Genomic DNA, 25,398 nt, shown 5'->3' on the forward strand with positions numbered 1-25,398 from the left:
ATAGCAAGATGTAAAATAGGTGTGAGAGAGGGTCAAAAGAAACCAGAAGGATTTATTAACACACAGGGTTGCAGAGCATCCTCCCCAAATCCATGTCCTTCCTGGAACCTCAAAGTATGACCTCATTTGGAAAGATGGTCATCATGAATGTGCTTAGTTAAGAGGAGATCATACCAGAGTAGGGTGTGCCCTTAATCCAACCTGACTGGTGTACTCATAAGAAGGGAAGAGACACAGGGACATACCCAGGACAAAGGCTAGGTGACAAAAGAGGCAGACAGTGCAGTGATGCAAAGATCTGTAAGCTGAGGAATGCCAAGGACCGGCTGAACTGCCAGAAGAAATGCATAGAATGGATTGTTCCCTAGAGACTTCAGAGAGACCATGGCTCTGCTGATAGTTTGATCTTGCACTTCTAGCCTCCAGAACCATGATAGTATACACTTCTTTCGTTTTAAGGTGTGTTATTTATCACCTAGTTTGTGAAACTTTGGAAGCGAATAGTTAAAATCCAGGGGGATAAAAAAGAAAGGAGTAATTCAAAGACAAATTCATTAGTGGTTAGAATGAATGCTGAATTCTGCTTTGGTTATGCTCTGTTGGAGGGGGCAAGAAGGGAGCAAGAGGGGAGCAGACAGTTGGGAATAAGCAAGCCCAGGAGAGAAGACAGGCCCAAAGTTAGGATCATCTACATAGACATGATGGATAAAGCCCTGGGGGAAAAATGATTGATAAGGTGAATATTGGAAGGAGCTGGGAGTGAAGGTTGAATTTGGGGGTCTGTTCACATTTCTGAGCAGAGGAAAAGATAAGTTAGGAAATAGTTCAGAAATAATCAGAGAGGAGAAAGTCAACCAGGACATCGCAGTACAGTTCACCAATCAAAGGAGGGCAACCAATCGAAGAGGAGGGTCAACAGTGTAGATTCTTCAAGGAAGTCAGAGAGAACTTGCCATTGGGATTTGACATTAGGAAGTCATGGATGACCTTGAAAATCTAAGTTTCAACAGCATGCAAGTGGTAGATCCCAGACCACACAAGATTAGGAAGAGTAGTGAGTTCAGCCTCTCCTTTCAACAAATTTTCCAGAAAAAAAAAATAATAACACACATGGAAAGTTGAGAAAGGGAAAGATTTCTTTAAAATTGGAGAACCTAAACATCTGTGTCATAAGAAATATGATAATCACTAAAGAGATGACGGCAAAAGCCCCAGAGGAGAGCACTGGTAAAAACAGGTCCGAGACAAGCAGGAGGTGTCATGACCACAGCATGTGATCAAGGAACAGACCACAAGGAAGGAGGATCATCTGTGACCGGAAACATGAAGACAACATCTGGGATAGGAGGAGCTGTCTGAGAGAGCGGGGTTCAGACTCCAGAAACAGAAAGAGACTACCTCTTGAGGACTGGGGAACGGATCCATGAGTGATTGTGAGTGTCAATTTTCAGATACCTGAGGAAAGGCTTGGGAAATCCACCAGCAGCAACACAAGAGCAATCAACAGAAACCTCCAAAGATCTGGGAACTGGAAAAGGACCAGTGAAAACTAACTGTTGTGAATGGCCAGTGTACCTGGGCTCTCATGATGCCCAGAAGGCCTGAGGCGAGAAAACAAAACGGTGGCAACCATGTGCGCTGGGGATTCTCCTGGTCATGCAGCTACTGAGGACAGAGGAAGTCTAGGTTGCTGGGAGCTTTGCGGTCCTGTCTTATCTGCCCAGAACTGAAGCCACAATGGGCTGACAGGCCCTGTGACACCACCTGGTGGTTTTCTGGGGCCCCTGCCACCTGTCCACCTAGGGAGGGACTCTCCTCCACTTGGGCTGGCCCAGCACAAGGGAAACAGCACCAAAAGCCCCATATGATACAGTCCACGCTTAACTCAGGTCTTCACCTTGAATTCATGTTGATCTCTTATTCTGAGTCAAAAATGATGCCTATAAATCTTGAATCCTGCTTTATTACACTGTCATACACATCTAAACATACTTTGATGCATGACATCTGATTTCAGCTGGACGATAGTAATATTAATGACCGTATGATTGTCTTCATTGCCTTCAACGTTCCTGAAATAAAATCTCACAGATGAACAAGAGACCAGAAAGTGCACTTGGGTCCAAATCATAACTGACTGACATGGCTGACCATCTGTGTCTTATGTCTAGAGAGAACCAAACCCCATAGAGAGAGCAGACAGGAGGTCCCTAAGAGCCAGAGACCAAATAAAACTTTACATTTAGGTAGAGAGAGGAAGACTCTGGATCTATATGTTTGGGGATATTAAAAAAAATGGGAGTGAGAGCAACCTAAAGACTTGGAGAGACATGGATATGATGAGGCGACAAAACCCTTATAGACAATGTTACTCATGTGCTTTCTCCAGCATTTGGTGCTGGGCACATCCAAAAAGTGACTGTTGAATGCGTGACGAGCAATGAGCCACCATCACTGAGAAAACTGCCCTGTGCAGAAAGGAGTTAACATGATAGGTCTGGAATTGCTTTTCCCTAACAGACCTGTTTGCAAGGCTGACCCTGGGCTGGTGTCCAGGAATTGGAATTTCAGGAGGGTTCCCACCACCTCACTGTGTCTAAACTATACAAACGATATGGTTTCTTGAACACCTGAACACCTGCTTTCCTCCTGGGACTCTGGAATTTTGGTACCTGCCAGGCAGAGGGTGCCCACGTGACCTGCCTCCAGTAAAATCCTTGGATGCTGATTCTCTAATGAGTTCCCTAGTAGATAGTATTTCATGTTCGTTGTCATTGTTCCCTGCTATGGGGATTAAGTGTGTCCTATGTGACTCCTGGAAGCCTGTGCCTGGTTTCCTTCAGACAACTCTCCAAGCGCCTTTTCCCTTTGCTGATTTTGCTCTGTATCCTCTTCCTGTAATAAATCACAGAGGTGAGTAAAAATATATGCTGCATCCTGGGAGTCCTCCTAGGAAACCACTGAACCTCCAACACATGCATAAAATAAATATTCTGTGAGGTTCAATCTAAGATGGAAAAAAATAGTTGACTTGAGAAATGAAACATTCAATTTGGATTTTTAATAATCTGTTATTTTATTAGGAGGAGGACCAGGAAAACCATCTTTTCTCCACATAAGGGAGCTGAGGCAGGGAAAAAAAAAAAAAACGCTCGCTCCCTAGTCACCAGCTAGTCTGTGGGAGCTGCAATCAGCAGCCCTAGTCCCCTGGGGGTTCTTGGTGGGAAACCAAGCAGTGTTAGGCTGACCTAACAACCTAATACTTTCCTGGAAGAAGGGGTGTTTCTCACACACACACACACACACACACACACACACACACACACACATCCTGAGATGCTCTGGGATAAATTTGCTACCACCCTTGCCTTTGTTTTGTTTTCTTTCTTTCTTTCTTCTTTCTTTCAATATTATGTTAACATGTCTTTAGCCATGTGTCTACTTGTCCCAGAAGTCAAAAACTTTTTTTTGTTTTGTTTTGAGCTATAATCTACAATACATTTCCAATTTTGAGAACGGGAATGCATCTTCTCTCTGAAGGCTGACACTTAGTAGACCTTCTGTTCACTCTGGGCCTTCCAGGATCTCACCAGTGGTTTATTTCTGGACTGCCAGACCTGAGCCACTCATCTAACATGACCTTCGTTCCCAGGGTCAGGAGGGTTTCCTCTGCACCGCAAAGTTTTTAATTACTTTCAGGTGGCAGTGGAGTAACATGCAAAGACTAATTTAGTGAAAATAGACTTAAGTGGAGAAATGACAGTCAATTAATGGCTGTAAAAAAGAAAGAGACCAGGTACCTCCCTTCCTGTGCACTTTCCCAAAATACAGCACAGTGAAAATATTACACCTCTGCATCTTCTGAATTCTAGTCTGCTGCATCCTGTGCTAATATCCAGTGTTTGTAATGAGGCTCCTACTTGCTGGAAATCAAGATAGATAGATAGATAGATAGATAGATAGATAGATAGATAGATAGATAAGAAAAGAAAGAAAGAAAGAAAGAAAGAAAGAAAGAAAGAAAGAAAAGAAAGAAAGAGAAAGGAAAGAAAGAAAGAAAGAAAAGAAAAGAAAGAAAGAGAAAGGAAAGAAAGAAAGAAGATAGATACATTGATAGATGTTAGATATTGGTGCATGGATGAATGAATGGGAGGAAGGAAGGCAGGATGAAAGGATGGAAGGAAGGAAGAAAAGAAAGAAAAGAAAAAGGAAAGGAAAAGAAAGAAAGAAAAGAGAAGAGAAAAGAAAAGAAGAAAAAGAAAGTTCCTTTAACAGCTTCCATTTGGACCTACAAATTTCTTTTTCAGCAAACGAGAAAGCAATCTTTCTTTGTTCCTGCAACTCCCTGGTACTTTTATTTTTATTTTTTTCTTTTATTTTTATTTATCTAAATTAAATTAGCCAACAAAGTCCACGTCATTAGTTTCAGATGTAGACTTCAGTAATTCCTCAGTTGCATACAACACCCAGTGCTCATCACATCCCTGGTACCTTTAAAATCAAAGACCGGGCTTTCAGGCCACGAGAGGCCTGTCCCCTTAATCATTCTGATCTCATTCCCTTCACTCAGAAGCACCTTGAGGGCAGAACTGGGTCTTATCACCATGGCAACTTGAGCAGCTTTGTCTCAGATTGTCTTGAAAATGCTCAGTGGCTAGTAAAGGGAAAATCCAAGTGCCTTAGAAGGCAGGCGAGATCACGCATGGTCTTATGGTCGCAGGAGCACGACCACAGAGACACCCGGCCACATGACAGCCGTCCTTGCCCCCGCCAGCTGTGTCCCCGCCCCACTCCAGAAGACAACAGAACAAACACATCAAACCTGCTCTTCGTTTACATTTGCTGAAACCTGAAAACCTTGCCTAACTGGGGTGACTGGATCTATGATGTAGTTAGTCTCCGCATCCTAAAATGCACACCAACATTTTCTTGAAAGGACCACCACTTCTGTGAAACCTTCCGTACCTCCCCAGGCAAAAACGCTGAAGGTGTGTGTCTCCCTGCCTGTCACCAAGCTCACACCACACTCAACTGGGTAATCTCGTCCCTCAGCTCCCTGAGAGCAGAAGCCACCCCCCGGGGGAGGGTGGGGGGCAGATCCTGCCTTATCTACTCTGACCAGACCCAAATACTGCATCCATAAACCGCAGCGAGGGTTTCATGTCAAGTGCTGGGCTAATGTCCTCTGATATTTAATGTGGGCAGAAAATTGCTCACTTTTGCCCAAAACACAGGAAAAAGATCATCATCCGTGGACTTGAACTCATTGATCCTAAGAGATAAAATTCTCCTTGAGTCATCGCTAATAAAGGTGTTCAGATGGGAAATAGCGCAGCAGAAAATGGGGCCAGTGCTAAAGAGGGAGGCTAGTCTCAGGGAATAGTAATATGTTCACTGTTTCCATTTTCCAAATCCGGTTACCCTTGGGCTGTGTCTTTGATGTTAATGTAGCTAAACCCCCAGTGAGACGCTCAGAATTTTATCAGAGGAAACAGACACAGAATGCTGGGCTCTCTCGTCGCCAGCCTCCCTAATCGGTTAGAAACTCACAACAGGCCACTGAGCGAAAACCCAAATATGAAGCTGTCGATATTGTTCTTTGCCGAGCTGGGCTCTTAGGTATCTCCCCATCAGCACTACCTCCCAAGGCACATCGCTATCCAAGCTACTACATTTTTATTGGGCTGCATTAATATTCTGAAATTTAAAAGTCTCTCATTTGTGCTTAGAGAAAGAGAAGCGATAAGGACGTTTGAAAATGCACATGGACATCACTGCCCTTGCTTCTCCTGGCTCTTTTGTTAGGTAAGAAGGCGGTACCTCAGGATCCATCCTGTTCATTGAGGACATTCGATGCACAGTGTGCACCCATCCCTGAGGTGCGTTCCCTCCATACAGTCGCCAGCTCCTATCATCCATTGGCCAGAGGATGAGTGTGAAGGTTGACCATGTGCTACCCTGTGGCCAGGTGAAGAGCCCAGGGAGATAGCAAAGCAGAGGGCACAGCAGTACCATTATGTGATACTCATAATGTGCCTCTCCTTCCCCTGGGGGAATTATAGGATTGTTACTTTCAGCTCCGGCTACTATTTTGTATATATATTTACATATAGATAAAATATAAATATTTTATATATAATATATTCATATATGAATATATTATATATAAAATATAAATGTGTTTATATTTTAAATATAAATAATAAATATTTAAAATATTATATATAAAATATAAATATATATTTATATATATATAAATTCATATACACACACACACCCCCCACAGACTGGGTGGCTTCAACAAGAAGCATTTGTTTTTTAAATTTTTTTTTTATTTATTCATGAGAGACAGAGAGAGAGAGAGGCAGAGAGAAGCAGGCCTCCTGCAAGAAGCCCCATGCGGGACTCCATCCCGGATACCGGGATCATACCCTTAGCCAAAGGCAGATACTCAACTGCTGAGCCACCCAGGCATCCCAACAAGAAGCATTTATTTTGTACAGTTCTGGGGGCTGGGAGTCCAAGATCAGGCTGCCTGAAAGGTCGGGTTGTGGGAAGAGCCCTCTTCTGAGATTCAGATGGCCACTTGCTCACTGTCCTCGTACGGTGGACAGGGAGAGCCCTAGTGTCTCTTCTTTTAAGGACACTAATCCCATGGGGAGGGCCCCACCCTCATGACCTCCTCAAACCCTAATCCCCTCCAAAGGCTCCACCTCCGAATACCATCACAGTGGAGGTTGGGACCTCAACATATGGATTTTAAGGAGACATGAACATTCAGTCCATAACAAGACCATTGGAGGATTCTTTCCAAAGATCGTTTAAAAGAAGTGAACTCATTTAGGTGCTTAATACAGTGATCTAATGACCTTATCTGACAAAGAGGCACAGCTTGATTCCTGAGTCTAGAGCCAGGCCAACCGAAAACTCCCCAGAAAGAAATCAGTGCATGACTTCATGTGTAAGAAGCTAATGAACACAACTATCAGAACAGCTGATGAATCCATGCAGCTCACGTTGAAGCCCAGACAGACATGACTGGTGCTTCTCACTCCGGCAAGAACATAGCCCAGCCATTGATTTGCTCAACCAAGGTAAAGGGCAAAAATTAGTGAGACGTACCCAGAGAAGCCATTCCTTTCTTTTTATAAGAATACACTGATATTTAATTTTTTTTCATTGGTAGGATTTCCTAGGTGATAGATACCCACTTACCTTAGCCTAGATTCCAAAGAGCCCTGGCTTAGAAGGTCTGCAGAAGCCATATGCTCACCGACCAAGAGCAAGCCTTTCCGCTCTGGCCTTCCCCTGGGGTGCCCTAGACCCAAGAGGCTGAGTGGTGGGACCCATGCTGGTGGGACAAGAGTGGACCCCCAGAGGGCAGGCCTCTCCCTGTGCAGGCAACTTTCTGCCGCAAGCCCCAGGCATGCAGGGACACTGGCCAAGGCCTTGTGCGGCCTGTGGGAGCTCTGGCTTTCTTGGATCAGCCCCGCTCCCAGTCTTCTCTTCCCACTCTACCCACTGCGGTGGGATATTCACACAGCCTCGTCTCCATGGTGGATTTAGTTCCTGCCCTTCCTCCATTGAAGGAAGCGACATGTGTAGAGCAGGCATGTTTCCTGGGAGCTTTCCCAGCCAGATTCACTGTCGGCTGAGCTGTCCTGGAATCCCAGAAAGACTGACCTGGGGTGATGGCCCTGCCAACCGCCAAATCTAAACCAGTTCAGCAAGGAGGCACCGGGGTCATGAGTTTATTTACAAATCTCAGACAAATTAAACTTTTGCAGACCACCTGCCATGCATACGCTGGGGATATCTTTGCTGGAGTTGAGCACTAACTCAGAAAAGCTGCTAGGTCCCTGGGACCTCTGCACTGTGCCAGGCTGCCCCTACTGCTGATAATCCCTGGCACTCCCTCACCACTTAGCGCCTGCTGCCTACAGGAGGGAGGCCCCAGGCTCATCCTCTGAACCTCCCTGTCTCCTTTATGTGGTTATCTGTGCCCTGCCCCACTCAGGGCTCTGGCCACCTGGGAGAAATGTAATCCTACTCCACCAAAACCATCCAAAACTAGTTTATTAATTAAGATCCCCCCCCATGTTTTAAACCATATTACCACCTCTGGTGGCATCATAACCTCCTTCCCTGGGCATTTTTTTGGCAGCTCCGATGGGTTGAGCTCAGGCGCTGGAAACAGGGTCCAACAGTAAGCTACGGCAAGTTGCATTACAGGGTTAATTTCCAGACTAGGTTCCTACTTACAGATCATAATGCTGCACCGGGGCCCTGTTCTCAGTTTGAACTCCCTGAGAATGAAAACAGCTCTGACTCACTCTCTTTCTGCATGTGTCTCAGTCTCTCTCTCTCTCTCTCTCTCTCTCTACACACACACACACACACACATACACAGACACACACATGTGCACACAGACACCATCGGAGCCACGTGGAGGATCGTGGGACTACCTTGTGTTTGATTAAACGGCTTCCTGAAAAACAAACAAAAACTTGCTACTGAAGTATTCCTTAATGAGATAAAAAGCCTATACGATATTGGTTTTCTGGACATTTTGTGAGAAAAAAGAAAAGCCAAGTGCTCATCCATTGTACACACATCGTTTTCTAAATTTTTGCCAAAGGGTAAAGCATGATTGAGGAGATGTGGGTATCCTCAGAACCTATCAGCAAGACACCAACTCTGCATTTGCATATCAGCACCCTCTCCCCACTCACCAGATATACAATTCCTTTTATTTTATTTAATTAGGTTCATGTTTGAAGAAAAATTGTCTTCATATCCATTGCACCAGGATGAAACCTGCAGAGCTATAAAACTAATTAAAGATGCCAACGAAACATAAGGATGCACATAGAACATTTTATAAATATAACCTATATTAAGAACATATAAAACATATCTATAGATATGGATAGCCACATCGATAGGCATATAAAGCCTTCGGTAGATATTTCTAGTTCTCACCCAGATCTCCAGCTGTTCTCTCCTTCCAGGCACATCTCACTGAAGTCGGATATGCCATGTGACTTGCTTGGGCCAATCAAATATTAACAGAAATGGCATATGTGTCCTCAATTAAAAGCACAGGGAGGCAATTTATAACCCTCCCTCCTGACACTCCCTCCACAGCAAATCCTGGAGGCTGTGATGGCTGTGCTGTGATGGTCCAGCCTCCATCAGCCCAGATTCTGGAGTGTGGGAGATCACAAATACTGTCCCACATCCCGCCCCTCGGCACACCCACAAGCCCTCACTATGTGAGTGGGAGTACCCTTCACTCTGAGCCTGGGCTCAGCCAGAGGGACTTGTCATCGAATCTCTCCACCTGCTATTAAAAAACTAAAATGACCTCAAAAGAGAAGCCATTAAGACCATTAATCAAAAACAACAAATACGGGCATCTGGCTGCCTCAGTCAGGAGAACACGACGCTTGGTCATGAGTTCAAACCCCATGTTTGGTTTAGCAATTACCAAAAATAAATAAATAAAATTTTAAAAAACCACACAACAACTACAAGTGTACAGGTGAGTCTATTATGATTATTTGCAATCACATTGCAGCCATTAAGCTCAGTATTTTCTCAATACTTTAAGTTAAATTATGATGATTAATCAACACAACAGCAAGGCATGTATTCGGTGAAGTTCAAGGGACTCTGACTTGACAGTGTTGAGTAAAACCTGCAAACATCTGTTACATGCTAGTTTGCTGGATATACCTTAAAGTCCAAAGATTTAATTTTTTCTCATGGTTTAATGATTGTTTTAATGGTCCTTGTATGCTAACCGACACTGTCTAGAAAATCAATAAGCTGAAAAACAGAAGTGCTAAGTCACTGTGAGAGTTTAGTTCCAATCTCTTATTCTATAAATGGGCAAAATTTTGGTGGCATTTAAGAACTGCATGAAAGCAGCATGTGCGCACTTGCACACACATTCACACAGACATGTAAAGAAAAGCCAGCATTTATAACCTCTTACAACACATCAGATGCTCATCACCACTGTTCTCCAAAAACCAGCCCACAGTCACTTATGACCCAAAGATGAGCAAAACAGGAGCACTGAACCCTGCCTACAAGGCCTTTCCAGATCAATAGCCAAGGAGGCCAGAAATCAACTCAAACACCATAAGAAAAGAACCATAACATCTTAGAAGCAAAATTTCAGTTGCATCATTTCCACGTTCTGAAAATAAACCAATAAATCACACAGATCTATATCTATATCTATATATATATCTGTGCTGAATACATATTCTGAATTGAATCTTCAATAAGTTAAAGACATCACATAGATCTTAAGATATCTGAAAGGGTCACAATAGTCGAAACCAGAGCTTCTTTTTTCAGATTATAGTTTCAGGATATTAGCCATAAGCATATCACTGAGGAGTCTCACAGGTGCAAAAACCCTACTGCCCTATTTTCAGGAGAAATAAGCCAAGGTTGTCTCAGAGAAGTAACATGATGGCTAGATGTACGGTAACTAATTTCCACCCATCAGTCAATTCACTGGAGAATATCTAACTCATGCCACAAAGCCAATATAAAGCACTGATGGCACACAATCATCAGACAGCCACCAACCATCCATACGCTGATTCACAGTTAGGATGGACACATAGCTAGAGACCCAGTTCAATACCTGAAACAGCCTCTAAGAAGGTCAGCCCCGCACTCTGCATCCCGGACACGCCCCACCTACCTGAGATGAGTGACACGGTGTCTTTCTCCCAGGAGACGACGGTGACGTACGCCTCCACCGAGGAGGGGATAATGCACTTGAAGACCGCAACATTGCCTCTCATGGTTTTCTGGTCCTCCACACGGACTGTATAGGGCTCCCGTAAAACTGGAAGGCAAGGAGAGGACCCTTGGTAAGACACCTTGGGGGGGGCTCATTTTGGGAGAACCTCATTCAAATATATGCACTGTAGCTCACATAGAGTAATTGCACCAAATACAGTTATTGGGGGGGGGGATTGAAGAAACCTGCTGTTCGTGTCTTAAAAATTTTCATCCCATTCACAAACTACACCGTTCTCTCTCTCTTTTTTTTTAAAGCTTTTTATTTATTTATTTATGATAGTTACACACACAGAGAGAGAGAGAGAGGCAGAGACACAGGCAGAGGGAGAAGCAGACTCCATGCACCGGGAGCCCAACGTGGGATTCGATCCCGGGTCTCCAGGATCGCGCCCTGGGCCAAAGGCAGGCGCCAAACCGCTGTGCCACCCAGGGATCCCTCTCTCTCTTTTTTTTAATTGAAATTCGATTTGCCAACATATAGTATAACACCCAGTGCTGGGATCCCTGGGTGGCGCAGCGGTTTAGCGCCTGCCTTTGGCCCAGGGCGTGATCCTGGAGACCCGGGATCGAATCCCACGTCGGGCTCCCGGTACATGGAGCCTGCTTCTCCCTCTGCCTGTGTCTCTGCCTCTCTCTCTCACTGTGTGCCTATCATAAATAAATAAAACTAAAAAAAAAAAAAAAAAAAAAACACCCAGTGCTCATCCCGTCAAGTGCCCTCCTCAGTGCCTGTCACACTGGTTTCTAAAGAGCAAGAGCATGCCTAAAATCGGCTCATCTGCTCCCTAAATGCACCTGGCAGTGGAAAGTAGGAGCTTCTTAATGAAGTTCTGATCATATGGGACACTGCTCCCCCGTCCTCTGAGGACAAAGGAAGAATTTTTGGACTATAAAGAAAAAGAATTCAAAAAATCAAGAGAGGTTGGGACGCCTGGGTGGCTCAGCAGTTGAGCGCCTGCCTGCCTTCGGCCCAGAGCGTGATCCTGGAGTCCTGGGATCAAGTGCTACATTGGGCTCCCAGCATGGAGCCTGCTTCTTTCTTTGCCTGTGTCTCTGCCTCTCTCTCTGTGTCTCTCATGAAGAAATAAATAAAATCTTAAAAAAAAAAAAAAAAAAACAAGAGAGGCAACCTCTCCCGGGAATTCTTAAAAACTATCTGACAATTAAAGCAACTCTGCATAGGTAATTTTTTTTGACAGTTGGACTCTTGGAAGCAACTATTTCCCTCATCCCAACTCATTAAGTATGGGTGCATGCCTCATTTCTCCCGAGCTTTATTTTCCTCAAACTTAAAGTGAGGCAGTTGGGACAGGAAGATTCTCAGAGTCTGAGTTTTAGAAATCTCTGTGGTTTTCTAAGAGAGCTGCAGACACTACCTCTCTCATCATCTATTCAGCTGTCTTAATGTTCCAGTCATTTACTGGACCAATATGTGTCAAGAAAACTGGCCATGGGACTACTTCTTCATGAAATTGGCATACCAACAAAAAATGGGAATGAATTTCTAAAGGGAAATCTCTTAATAGGCAGTGTTGAACGCTCTAGAAGAATCATTATTGAGATTGGCAGTAGTGGGATGCCTGGGTGGCTCAGTGGTTGAGTGACTGCCTTCAGCTCAGGTCCTGATCCTGGGGTCGAGTCCCACATCAGGTTCCCTGCAGGGAGCCTGCTTCTCTCTCTGCCTAAATCTCTGCCTCTCTCTCTCTCTCTCTCTCTCTCTCTCTCTCCCTCTCTCTCTGTGTGTCTCTCATGAATAAATAAAATCTTAAAAAAAAAAGATCGGCGCTAGTTCTATGATATGCTGAGTATTTTAGTATTAGAGTATGTCATTTTATTCAGAGTATTGCTCCCCAAGCCCCCCACTTTTAACGTCAGTATTTAATATTTTCCCAACTTGGAGAATTTTTTCATTCCTGTCTCCAACCAGAGAGATTTTCAGAAGTTTGGGACTCTTCTGAGACCCCCATCCCTGCATGCCATAGCGGTCCAATGCAATGTGCCAGGTGGCAATTCCACATCACTTGTCAAAAAGTCCCCAGGGCAAAGGTTCAGGGTGCCCAAGAGCCTGGCCTCAGAAACATAATCATCATACACAGGAGCAGGAACCTTTGTACAGGAAATTCCCTGATCTGTAAAACTGGGGAGAGTAGGGGTCCACAGTCATAGGTCAGAAAGGTACAACAAAGAAGTAAAAGTAACCAAACTCATTAATAAATGAGAATTTGAGTGTGGTGGAGGGAAGAAGACAGATGAGAGGAAGGGGTCAAGAAGAGAAGATGAAGGGATTAGACAAGGCGGCCTAGGGCCAAAGGGTCTGTTAGCACAAGGATAGGGTCAGCAGAGCAGGTGCAGGAGACTAATGTAAGTCTGTGTGTTTGTGCGATGCTGGCTGTAAACTATAAAGTCACTTCATGTCCCCAAACTTCCAGTGAACTCCACTTCACACACAAATGGCTCAGGTCAAGGAATTTCTAATGGAAACCAACAGCAGGGAGCCTATTTCTCTGTCCTGACCAGGGAAGAGCAGGGACAAGAGAAGATGCCCATAAGGAGCAGAGGAAGTGCTTTCCCAGCGGGCATGCAGTCATGTGCCAGGCCTGGTCTCCGGAGCCACATAGAGGGACCCAGTAGGGGATTTCCTCTGTTTGCACCCAAAGTCTGCACCCTCAGAACTCCTCAGGCCTGGCCTGTCACACATATACCATGGGGTACCCTCTCCCCTTCAGCACTGCAGCCCTCAGTATAAAACCTCTATGACTTTTGCTCCCTCTAGGCCCCAAGTCAGCCCCAAAGAGCCCAGAACATTCTAGAAGCAGGAACATAACCTGGGTGCACCACACTCCACTCAGCGCAGAATGAATGGGACATGGAAAGAAATGCTCCACTCCCTCATTAGGTTCTTCTTTGGACAAAGATTGACTACACATGGAGCCTTTAAAAAAAGAAATTACCATGGGACTTTCTAACAATGCTTGGCACACAGTAGGTGCTCAATAAATGCTTAGAGAATGAATGAATAAAAAATCACAGAGCTTCCCTGTTGCAGGTACTTCTAACCCTGTTGCAGAACATAATCATCGTCGATTGTTTTAAAAAGCAACTTGGGTTTTCGTTACCGATCTCCACCCCATCAATGAAAATGTTTCCTCCTGAGCCCCCCACCACCCTAACTTGAGAAGCCAACACTGCTCTCTATGGGAATATACCTCTCCCAGTACAAGTCTCCCAGGATCACGGTGAGCTTCCCTAAGATACCTGGGGACCTCTAGCCCCTACTACCACTACTCAGGGGAACAGAGACCGAGCTACAAACGTAAGATGCAGGCAAAAACTAAATGTTATTTTAAATGCGATTGGCATTTGCATTACAGGAGGTGTGACCCTTGCACCGTGTGTCCTAAGCTGGGCTCTCCCTAGAAGCAGGTCAGAGCTGAGGAACTGGGTGAGAGTGACTGATTGAAGACTTGATCCTAGGAGAACCAGGGATCCCATGAGGACCAAGGAGGGAGAGGCTGGGGAAGCCTTGCAGAGCAGGGCCAGCAGCAAAGCCAGGGTGTGATTTCAGGGCAGTCCCAGCCTCCACTGATCCCAAGGGGAGCTGTGAATAAGAGTCACACCTCAGAGCTCCTCTCACTCCTTGCCTGGAGCTGGAACTTTATCCTTAGGGCATTCTGGCCCTGGCTTGGGGCTGGTCCCAGGGACTTCCCACTGTGTGTGTGTGTGTGTGTGTGTGTGTGTGTGTGTGTGTGTGCGCAATGATCCGCTGAAGGCTCTCCGTGCGGGTTCTTAGCAACCAGCCTGCAGAGCCAGGGGATCTGACTCAAGGAGCTGCCAACAGTGGCCATGACAGTCAACTTCGTCCTCCTTAGTCAAATTTACAAGCTTTGAAGCCTTTCCGTAAGACCGAGTATGGTTAAGAGGATCAGAAGTGAGAATCCACAGGGATGTGGCTTTGGGGGGGAAGTCAGGTGTGTAGACTGAGTGGGGATCACACAGCTGCTATGTGTTTGCAGAGCCCACCCCTCTCTTAGACTTCATCCTTCCAAATGGAAAGACCCTTGAACATGTTAAATAGTAGTAAATGAGGAATAGTTTCATTTCATATTCTACTATGAAAATGAATTTAACTGAGAGAGGCCAAGCACGTAACTCATGGGGCTCGGAGCAAAGTGAAAATCCAGGACCCCTTATTTACAAAGGAGGGGGGAGTGCCATGAAGATAATAAAAATATTTTTTCTTCTGTGGTCTTTCTCTCAACCTGTCATAACATTTTTCATTTTTTGCTCACTGTCACAGTCACTGGGACACAGGGCAATCACAGAACAGGTGCAGGCCCTCACGGGCACTCTGGACCACACTCCACTGGGCACGCACAGTGCACCAGCTACAGGTGGTGGCTCCTGCCAGTGTCTGGGCTCATGCATCATGCTCCAGCTGGGAATGGGGAAGGCAATCTCCTTCCCCCTTTACCCCTCCCACGGGGCACAGGTGACCTCTAAGGAACTACAGCCTCCAATTACAGCTCCCTTGGGGGAGGGGTTGCTTCTGCCATGCCCCGTGTCAGAGTGTGTGTGCACCCACTCGTGCCCACACTCCTGCCCCAGCCCTGTGGTTGCTGAACAGGGGCAGGGAAGAGAGGCCAGGCAGGGCCAGAGCACCCGGGATGGGAGAGGCAACAGTGGTCATATTGGGGTTAGGGAGGTAGAAGCTAAGTGGAGCTCTGGGCATTCAGAAACTAGAGAGGACCACTGAGAACCCACTGAGGAAGGTGGCATGAGGCAGGACTGCAAGAGCTGAGGTACCAAGTGTCCAGAGCATGTTCCATTGTCCCACTGCACTTCACTTATAAAACACAAATGGAAAGATAAAAGCATTATAATGTTTCAAGATGGCAACAGGAGAGCATGCAGCCTGAACTCTGGGACCTTCTTGACGCTGGGCCTTATGTGATGGCTCCCATCCTGTGAGGTCGGTCCTGATTCAAACTCTGTCCATGCAGCAATCAGATGATGGACAGAAGTCAGGGGAAAGTCTGAAGAATTGGGCACCGCAGGGGATGAGGATCTGGGTGGCCCCCTCTCCTGATGGGTTGGATTTGGATTATTCCCACCCCTTTTATTCTTACATCTAAAGTGATAAAACATAAGCAAATGCTCTTGTGCTGGATTTCTCCAGAACATCAGAGGACTTAGGGCTGGGAAGAGGGTTGATGCTTGTCTTTCCTGTTTAGGAAATGGTAATCTGAGGCACTGGGTGACCTCAAGGCACATTAGGTTTGTAGAAGTTGGTTTTTGTTCCATTATATTTTGTAGCAGATTGCTTAATCAATTGAGATGTGCCTTAAAGAATTAATTACATTTTGAACACATCCTCATGTCAAGCACGATCTCAGGGACTATGGATATCCTTAGACTTATGAAAGATGAGCTAAAGCAAGAAAATTCAGATAGCAGAACAACTAGAAGAAAACAATCAAAGATTGATGGGCACAGGTGAGAGTCACCACAGGTAATAAAAATCTATGGAAGGGGGCACATTGGGTGGCTCAGTCGGTTGAATGTCTGCCTTCAGCTCAGGTCATGATCTCAGGGTCCTGAGATTGAGCCCCGCATTGGGCTCCCTACTTAGTGGGAAACCTGATTCTCCTCTCCCTGCCCTCTGCTTATGCTCACTCTCTCTCATTCTAATAAATAAATAAAATCTTAAAAAATAAAAAAAGAATCTAGGGAAAGACAGAACCAGTGAGCCTGGTGAGTGGTGAGTAGCTGGTGGGGAAGGAGGCACTTGAGCTGGCCCAAAACACAGGAGGACCTAGACATGGAGGGGGAAGAGGGAGAAAGCTGAGGGTCACATGAGCAGGGAATATCCAAGAGACTATGAGACACTGAACCAGCACCTTTTAGCTAAACGGGCTTCCAACCACAACTCCTATGAACAGGCAACAAGAGGCTCACAGCAACCTCCCTTCCTTCATCTGAAAATGAAAATAAGATCTACCTCGCATGGTTGTGCAGATCGAAACAGAGAACACCTTAAAGTACTTTGCACAATGTCCAGCCCATAACTGCTTTATTCACAGTCTCTCTGATTGCTGGCAAGAGGAGCTGATCTGAGCTACCTGAAGCTGAAAGTGGAGCATCTCTGAAGACACGATTGCTTTGCAACCACAATTGGGCCCTGGGAAGGGCCCCACAACCTCTTTCTCTTTGATTCTGATTTCACCCTTCTCTTTTTCCACGGGCAGGCTTCCTCTGTGTTTCTGGTCCATGTGCTCAACCCACACAGTTCCCAAGCATCCAGAGAATAGATAGACACTCTCTCAAGATTTCCATTTCAAAACCAGAAAGCAGGGGCAGCCCGGGTGGCTCAGCGGTTTAGTGCCACCTTTGGCCCGGGGCGTGATCCTGGAGACCCGGGATCGAGTCCTGCGTTGGGCTCCCGGGATGGAGCCTGCTTCTCCCTCTGCCTGTGTCTCTGCCTCTCTGTGTCTCTCATGAATAAATAAAATCTTAAAAAAAGAAAACAGAAAGCAGAGAAACCGATGGAGTGGCCTGGTTAGCTGCTCTTCCTCAGTAGGATCACCTATGACCAGAGGTTCCCAACTATTTTGTGTGATATGTATGCAAGAGACAGCTCGGGAGCTGACTGTGCACTGCAGAGAGGCATAGAGACACACAGCTACTAATAGCTACTAATACTCTATGAACATCAAGACAACTCCTAAGTAAATAGGTCAGCCAAGTATTATTACTTGCTTTTTCTTAAAACAACTTGATCAAGATACAATTGACATACACTAGAACGTGTTTACTGGTAAGTTCTGACATATGTACACACCCATGAGGTCACCGCCACAATCAAGATAATGACCAGACCCATCACCTGAAAAGTGAACTTGTCCTTTGTGAGCTGTCCTTTCCACCCCCTTTCACAGGCAACTGCTGATGCCCTTTCCATAATTACAGATTAATTCACACATTTTAGTCTTATGTAAATGGAATCACACAGTACAAACATTTTTATCTGGCTTTTTTCACTAAGTATAGTTATTTTGAGACTTCTCCCTCCTACTGTATTTATCAATACAGTACTCCCTCCTTATCTTTCTTTTTCGTGGTTTCAGTTACCTGTGGTCAACCCACAGTCTGGAAGCACATGATCCTGTTTCTGACATATCATCAGAAGCGCAATGGTAGTCTCACGCCACATCACAATGTGTATATCATTCATCTCACTTCGTCTCATCACAGAGGCATTTTAACATCTCACATCATCACAAGAAGGGTGAGTCCAGCACAATAAGATATCTTGAGACAGAGCACATTCACATAACTTTTATTATAGCACATTGTTTTAATTGGCCGATTTTAGGATTGTTGTTGCTAATGTCTTACTGTGCCTAATCTATACGTTAAACTGTATAGGAAAACACATGGTATACATAGACCTTGTTACTATCTATCCATGGTTTCAGGCATGCACTGGGCACCTTGGAACACATCCCCAGTGCATAGGGAGCGTGGGAGGCTCTGTAATCAATTCCTTTACTTCAATTTTATGGATAAACCACAATTTGTTTACTCGTTCATCTGTTGATTGACCTTGACCCATTTCTGGCTATTACATATAAAGCTGCTATGAACATCCCTATAAGAGTCTTTGTATGGGCATATGCTTTGGTTAAATATCTAAGACTGAAACGATTGGAATATATGGCAGGTTTTAATATTCATCTTTTAAAGAAAATGCCAAAATATTTTCCAAAGAGGCTGTACCATCTTACATGATCACCAGAAGTGCATGAGGGTCCCAGTCAATGCATCTCCTCACTAACACTGGGTCCGGCCATTGTGTTTACTTTTAGATTTGTAGAGATATCTACCTCACCGCAGTTGTAATCTGCATTTCCTCGAAGGTTGATGATGTTAAACATCTTTTCATGAGCCTATTAGCCATTGCATATTGCCTCTGTTGCCGTGTCTCTCCAGAACTTTTAACTCATTTTTAAATAGGTCGTTTGTTTTCAAATGATGGAGTTTTTAGATTTCATTGTATTTCTGGATAAAGGCCCTTTAACAGATATATGTTTTGGAAGTATTTCCTGCTAGGCTGTGACCTACCTTTTTATCCTCCAGGCAATGATTTTAGAGGACCAAAAGTTTTAAATTTTGATAAAATCCAAAATAGCAATTTGTTCTTTTATGGATTGTGCTTTGGGTGCCCTATCTAAGAAAGTTTTGTATAACACAAGATGGCAAAGATTTTTCTCCCATTTTCTTCAAAAAGTTGATAGGTTTATATTTGGATCTACGATCCACGTCAGGTTTTGTATTTGATGCAAAGTATGGATTGAAACTCACAATATTTATTTATTTATTTATTTTGCAAATGGATATACAGTTTTTCCAGCATCATTTGTTGAAACTATTCTTCTTTCACTGAACTGATTTGCACTTTTGTCAGATTTAAGGTGTCCATACATGTACTGGTCAATTTCTGTACTCTTTTATATTATTTAGGTTTATAGTAAGTCTTAAAAGTCAAGTAGTGTTAGCCTTCTTAAGTTACTATTCTCTTTTCAGGGTTCTTTTGGCTAGTCTAGGTCCCTTGTATTTCTACATAAATTTTAGAATAAACTCATCAGTTTCTGTTTGTTTGTTTGTTTTTAAAGGCTGCTGGGGTTTTCATTTAGATTGTATTGAATCTGTAGACCATTTGAGGGAGAACTAATATCTTAGTAATACTGAATCCTCCACATCATGAAAATGATATTTTTTCTCCTTTTACTTACCTCTTCTTTAATTTCTCTTAGCAATGCTTTACAGTTTTCAGTGTAAAGGTTTTTCACATTTGAGGTCAGATATACACATAAGTATTTCTTATTTTTGATGATATTTTAAATAGCATTTTAAAAATTATCGACCAATTGTGTGTGTGTTAATCTTACTGCTGTTTTGATAAACTCACTTATTAGTTCTAGTAGCTTTTTTTGTAGATTCCATCAGATTTTCTTACATATATATGATTGTCATCTACAAATAAAGATAGGTGAACTTGTTTCTTTGCAATCACAATGCTTTTTACTTCTTGTTCTTGCCATATTGCAGTGGCCACCACTTCCAGTACAATGTTGATAAGTGGTGAAAGCACACAGCACACATCCTTGTATTTTTCATCTTTCGAGGAAAAGCAATCTTTTGTCATTAAGATGTTAGCTATAGTAGGATTCCTATAAGTGCTTTTTATTAGCATGAGGAAGTTCACCTCTACTCCCAATTTTCTGAGAATTTTTATAAGTGAATGCTGTATCTTGTCAGTGCTTTTTTGCATTGATTGAAATGATCACATGGGTTTTTTTTTTAACTATGTTAATAGGGTAAATTACCTGGATTTATTTTCAAATGTGAAACTAACCTTACATTCTGGAGGTAAGGCCTACATAATCAGGATGCACATCCTTTTTCTTTGTTGTTGAATTCACTTTGCTAAAATTTTGTTTTGATTTTTTACATCTATACTCATGAGAGATATTTATGCTTTTATTTTCCTCTTGTAATGCCTTTATGCTGTTTTATTAGCAAGGTAGCACTGATCTCATAAACTGATTTCAAAAGTATTTTCTCCTTGTCAGTTTTCTGGAAGAGTTTGTGTACGATTTTTATTATTTCCTCCCTGTGTTTGGTAGAATTCAATAGTAAATCCATTTGAGCTTAGAATATCATTGTAGAAAAATTTTTTATTATAAATTTGAATTCTTTAAAAGATACAGGACTTTTCACTTTATTTCTTCTTGAAAAAGTTTTGGTATTTTATGTCTTTTTTTTGTCTTTTTATTTTATTTATTTTTTTAATAATAAATTTATTTTTTATTGGTGTTCAATTTGCCAACATACAGAATAACACCCAAGCAGAGAAGGACAAACATTATATGTTCTCATTCATTTGGGAAATATAAATAATAGTGAAAGGGAATAGAAGGGAAGGGAGAAGAAATGAGTAGGAAATATCAGAAAGGGAGACAGAACATAAAGACTCCTAACTCTGGGAAACGAACTAGGGGTGATGGAAAGGGAGAAGGGCAGGGGGTGTGGGTGAATGGGTGACGGGCACTGAGGGGTATTTTATGTCTTTCAAGGAGTTTCTCATTTCATCTAAGTTGCTGAACTTATTGACATACACCTGTCCTTAATAGTTTATTATAATCTTAATATCTGTAGAATATGTATTGATATAATCTTTCTCATTCTTGACATTGGTCATTTGTCTGCTTTATTTTCCTTTATAGCCGGGCCAGAAGTTTCTCAACTTGCTGATTTTTTTCCCAGAAAACTAAGTTTTGGTTTCACAAACTTTATATGTTTGATAATTCACTGATTTTGGCTCTGAATTTTATTCTTTCCTTTCTGTCTATATTGGTTTTAATTTGTTTTTCTTTCCTAGTTTTAAGATGGAAGCTGAGACCAGTATTTCAGACCATTTTTTTTATTTCTAATCAGGGTTTTTAAAACTATAAATGTTTCCCCAAGCACTGTTTTAGTGCCATCCCCAAAATTCTTTCTTAGATATTCTGTTTTCATTTTCATTCCATTCAAAATAACTTCTGATTTTCCTTCTGCTTTTTCTTTTGCACAGACTATTTAGAAGTGTGTTATTTTGTATCCTAATATTTGGGGATTTCCTGGAGTTGGTGATTGCTATTTTATAAAGCAGGTAAAGAACATATTTTATATAATTAAGGTAAAGAACAGGTAAAGAACATATTTTATATAATTTTATTTTTGAAAAACTCATCCGAGACTCTCTTCATTCATATAATATGGTTTATATCGGTAAATTTCTGTGTGACCTTGAAAATAATGTGTATTGTGCTATTATTGGATTCAGTGTTCTCTATTTAAATGTTGATATTATCAAATATATAATAGTGTTGTTCAAATAGTCTTTATCCTTGTCAATTCTGCCTACTGCTAATTAATAAAGAGGGGTGTTGAAATCTCTAATGATAAATTTTGATTTGTCTGCTTCTCCTTGAAGTTCTAACTGTTTTTACTTCACATATTTTGAAGTGCTGTTATTGAGGGCTTAAACATTCGGAATAGTCATATCTTCTGAATTAAATGACTCCTTTATTTATGAAATGAACTTTAGCCCCAGTAATATTCTTTGCTGTGAAATATACTTTGATAGTAATGTACTTACTCCAAGTTTTAAATACTTTTTGATTAGATTTATTTGATTTGATGAGCATAGTACATATTTTCCCATCCTATTACCTTTACCATATCTGTATCTTTATATTTAAAGTACATTTCTTTTAAGCAGTATTTGAAACTAATCTAGCAATTTCTGTCTTTTAAATCAGATAATTGGAGCATTTATATTTAATGTGAATATTGGTATGGTTAAGTTTAAGTCCATCATCTTGGGTTATTTCTATTTTTGCCATTTATTCTTTCTCTCCTTTTTCCTATTTTTTATTCTATGTTTAGAATTGAGGATTTTCTTGATGATTCCATTTTTTTCTCTCCTTTATGATAAAGCTTATTAGCTATAACTCTGTTTTGCTATAGTGATTGCTTTACATTTTATAGCATACCTCTGTAACTTATCATAATCTATATTTAGATAATATTATATAAGCTCACATATAAGACAAACCTTATGATATTAAACTTCACATCTTTACTCCAGGCCTTAATGCTATTATTGTCATACACTTTACTTATACATACATTGCAAACCCCACAAAACATTACAATTACTTTTGTTTAAATAGTCAATTGTCTTCTAAAAGATTTTAAATACCAAAAAATTATGATATAATGCAATGTAGAGATTTGATGTGAACCCAGCAAAATACCAATGGCATTTTTCACAGAACTCATGACATTTTTTACACAACCCTAAACTTTTTGTGGAACCACAAAAGACCATGAATTGCCAAAGCAATCTGGAGAAAGACAAAGCCAGAGGTTATCATGCTCCCTGATTTCAAACTATACTACAAAGCTATAGTAATCCAAAAAGTATGGCACTGACACAAAAACAGACACCTAGATCAATGAAAAAAGAAAAGGAGCCCAGAAATAAACTCATTCATATGTGGTCAATTAATCTATGACAAAGAAGGCAAGAATATACAATGGGGGAAAAGACAGTCTCTTCAATAAATGGAACTGGGAAAACTGGACAGCCACATGCAAAAGAATGAAATTGGACCACTTTTTTACAGCATATCAACACACTAGTTCAACTCAAAATGGGTTAAAGCCTTAAATGTATGACCTGAAACCATAAAACTCCTAGAAGAAAACATAGACAGTACTCCTAGAGAAAAACATAGGCAGTAAGCTCTTTGACATTTGTCTTAGCAGTATTTTTTAGACCAGTCTCCTCATACAAGGAAGAAAAAAACTAAACAAATGGAACTCCTTTGAGGTTTTCACACAAAGAAACCATTAACGAAATTAAAAAGCAACCCACTGAATGCGAGAAGGTATTTGCAAATCAAACATCTTAAAAAGGTTAATATTCAAAACATATAAAGAACTCACACAACTTAATACCACAACCATAACAACAAACACAAAAACATAATCTGTTATAGATTGGGCAAAGGACTGGAACATACATTTTTCCAAAGACATCCAGATGACCAACAGGTACATGAAAGGATCATTAATAACATTGATCATCAGGGAAATGAGGTTTCACCTCACACTGCTCAGATTTCCTATTGTCCAAAAGACAAGAAATAACAAGTGCTGATGAGGATGTAGAGAAAAGGGAGCCCTTGTGCACTGTTGGTGGGAATGTAAAGTGGAAAACAGTATGGAGCTTCCTCAAAAAATTCAAAATAGAACTATCCTAGAATCCAGCACTTCTACTTCTGGGTATTTATCTGAAACAGAAACAAAAACACCAATTCAAAGAGATACGTGTACCCCATGTGTCCTGTGGTGATATTTACAATAGCCAAGATATGGAAATAACCTAAGTGTCCATAGATAAGTGGATGAAGAATATATGGTGTGTGTGTGTGTGTGTGTGTGTGTGTGTGTAAAACAGAATATTACTCAAATATAAGAAAATGAAATGTTGCCATTTGTGACAACATGGATGGACCTATAGGGTGTTATGCTAAGTGAAATAAGTCAAAGAAAGACAGACACTGTATGATTTCACTCATATGTAGAATCTAAAAAAAAAAAAAAAAAAAAACAGAGTAAACGAGCAAAAAAATAAAATAGGAGTAGACTCAGAGATACAGAGGACAAACTGTTGGTTACCAGAGCAGGGCAGAGAACTAGGTGAAGGGGATTCAGAGGTACAAACTTTTAGTCATAAAATAAATATGTTATGGGGTTGTACATTACATCATATAGCATAGGGAATTAGGCAATAATGTTATAATAACGCTTTATGGTGACAGATGGTAACTACACTTACCAGGAGGATAATTTTTTTAATATATAAAAATATTAAATCACTATGATGCACACCTGAAAGTAATAGAATATTGTACATCAGTTCACTTTTAGGAAAATCTAATTTACCCACATTGGTTACTTTTTCACTGTTCTTTTTTTTTTTAAACAACACACATTTATTATCTCATAATTTCTGTGGATCAGGAATCCTTTTTCTTTTAAGATTTTATTTAGGGGATCCCTGGGTGGTGCAGCGGTTTAGCGCCTTTGGCCCAGGGCACGATCCTGGAGACCTGGGATCGAATCCCATGTCGGGCTCCCGGTGCATGGAGCCTGCTTCTCCCTCTGCCTGTGTCTCTGCCTCTCTCTCTCTCTCATTCTCTGACTATCATAAATAAATAAAAATTTAAAAAAAGATTTTATTTATTTATTCATGAGACGCAGAGAGAGAGAGAGGGGCAGAGACACAGGCAGGGGAAGAAGCAGGCCCCATGCAGGAAGCCTGACACGGGACTTGATCCCGGGTCTCCAGGATCACACCCTGGGCTGAAGGCGGCGCTAAACCCTGAGCCACCTGGGCTGCCCCTATTTTCACTGTTCTTCCTTCTAAGTAGATCTAAGTAGATCTGAGATCCCACTGTCATTTGTCTTCTGACTGGAGGATTTCTTTTTTTTTTTTTTTTTTTTGGAGGATTTCCTTTAAGATTTCTACTGGTGCAGGTCAGCTGCTGATAAATTCTTTCAGCTTTTGTGTGCCCAATAAAAAGTCTTTATTTTGAAATAAAAATATTCTCCTAGATATAGATCTAGATTTCTCGATTTACAAATTATATTTCCTTTCAATACTTTTTTTAAAAACATTTTATTTATTTACTCATGAGAGACAGAGAGAGAGAAGTAGAGTCACAGGCAGAGGGAGAAGCAGGCTCCCTGAGGGGAGCCCGATGCGGGACTTGATCCCAGGACCCCGGGATCATGCCCTGAGCCAAAGGCAGATGCTCAACCACTGAGCCACCCAGGGACCCTCCTTCCAGTACTTTAAAGATATTGCTTCTCTGTTCTTTTACGTGGATTCTGAAGGGTAATCTGTTGTCATCCTTGTTTTTGTTCCACTAACATATTTTCCCTCCTGGTTG

The 25,398-nt window shown here is 42.0% G+C and overlaps 1 protein-coding gene across 1 annotated transcript in view; it reads right to left on the bottom strand.

Moving 5' to 3' along the window:
* Nucleotides 1-25,398, bottom strand: part of DSCAM (DS cell adhesion molecule) — a 621,576-nt gene that overhangs the window by 591,771 nt on the left and 4,407 nt on the right. The window contains exon 2 of the mRNA XM_055313369.1: nucleotides 10,728-10,874. Coding sequence (XP_055169344.1) covers nucleotides 10,728-10,874 — 147 coding nt within the window. The remainder of the gene's footprint in view (nucleotides 1-10,727; nucleotides 10,875-25,398) is intronic.

This window comes from Nyctereutes procyonoides, unplaced genomic scaffold (assembly GCF_905146905.1).
Source record: "Nyctereutes procyonoides isolate TBG_1078 unplaced genomic scaffold, NYPRO_anot_genome, whole genome shotgun sequence".
NCBI classification, from domain to species: Eukaryota; Metazoa; Chordata; class Mammalia; order Carnivora; family Canidae; genus Nyctereutes; species Nyctereutes procyonoides.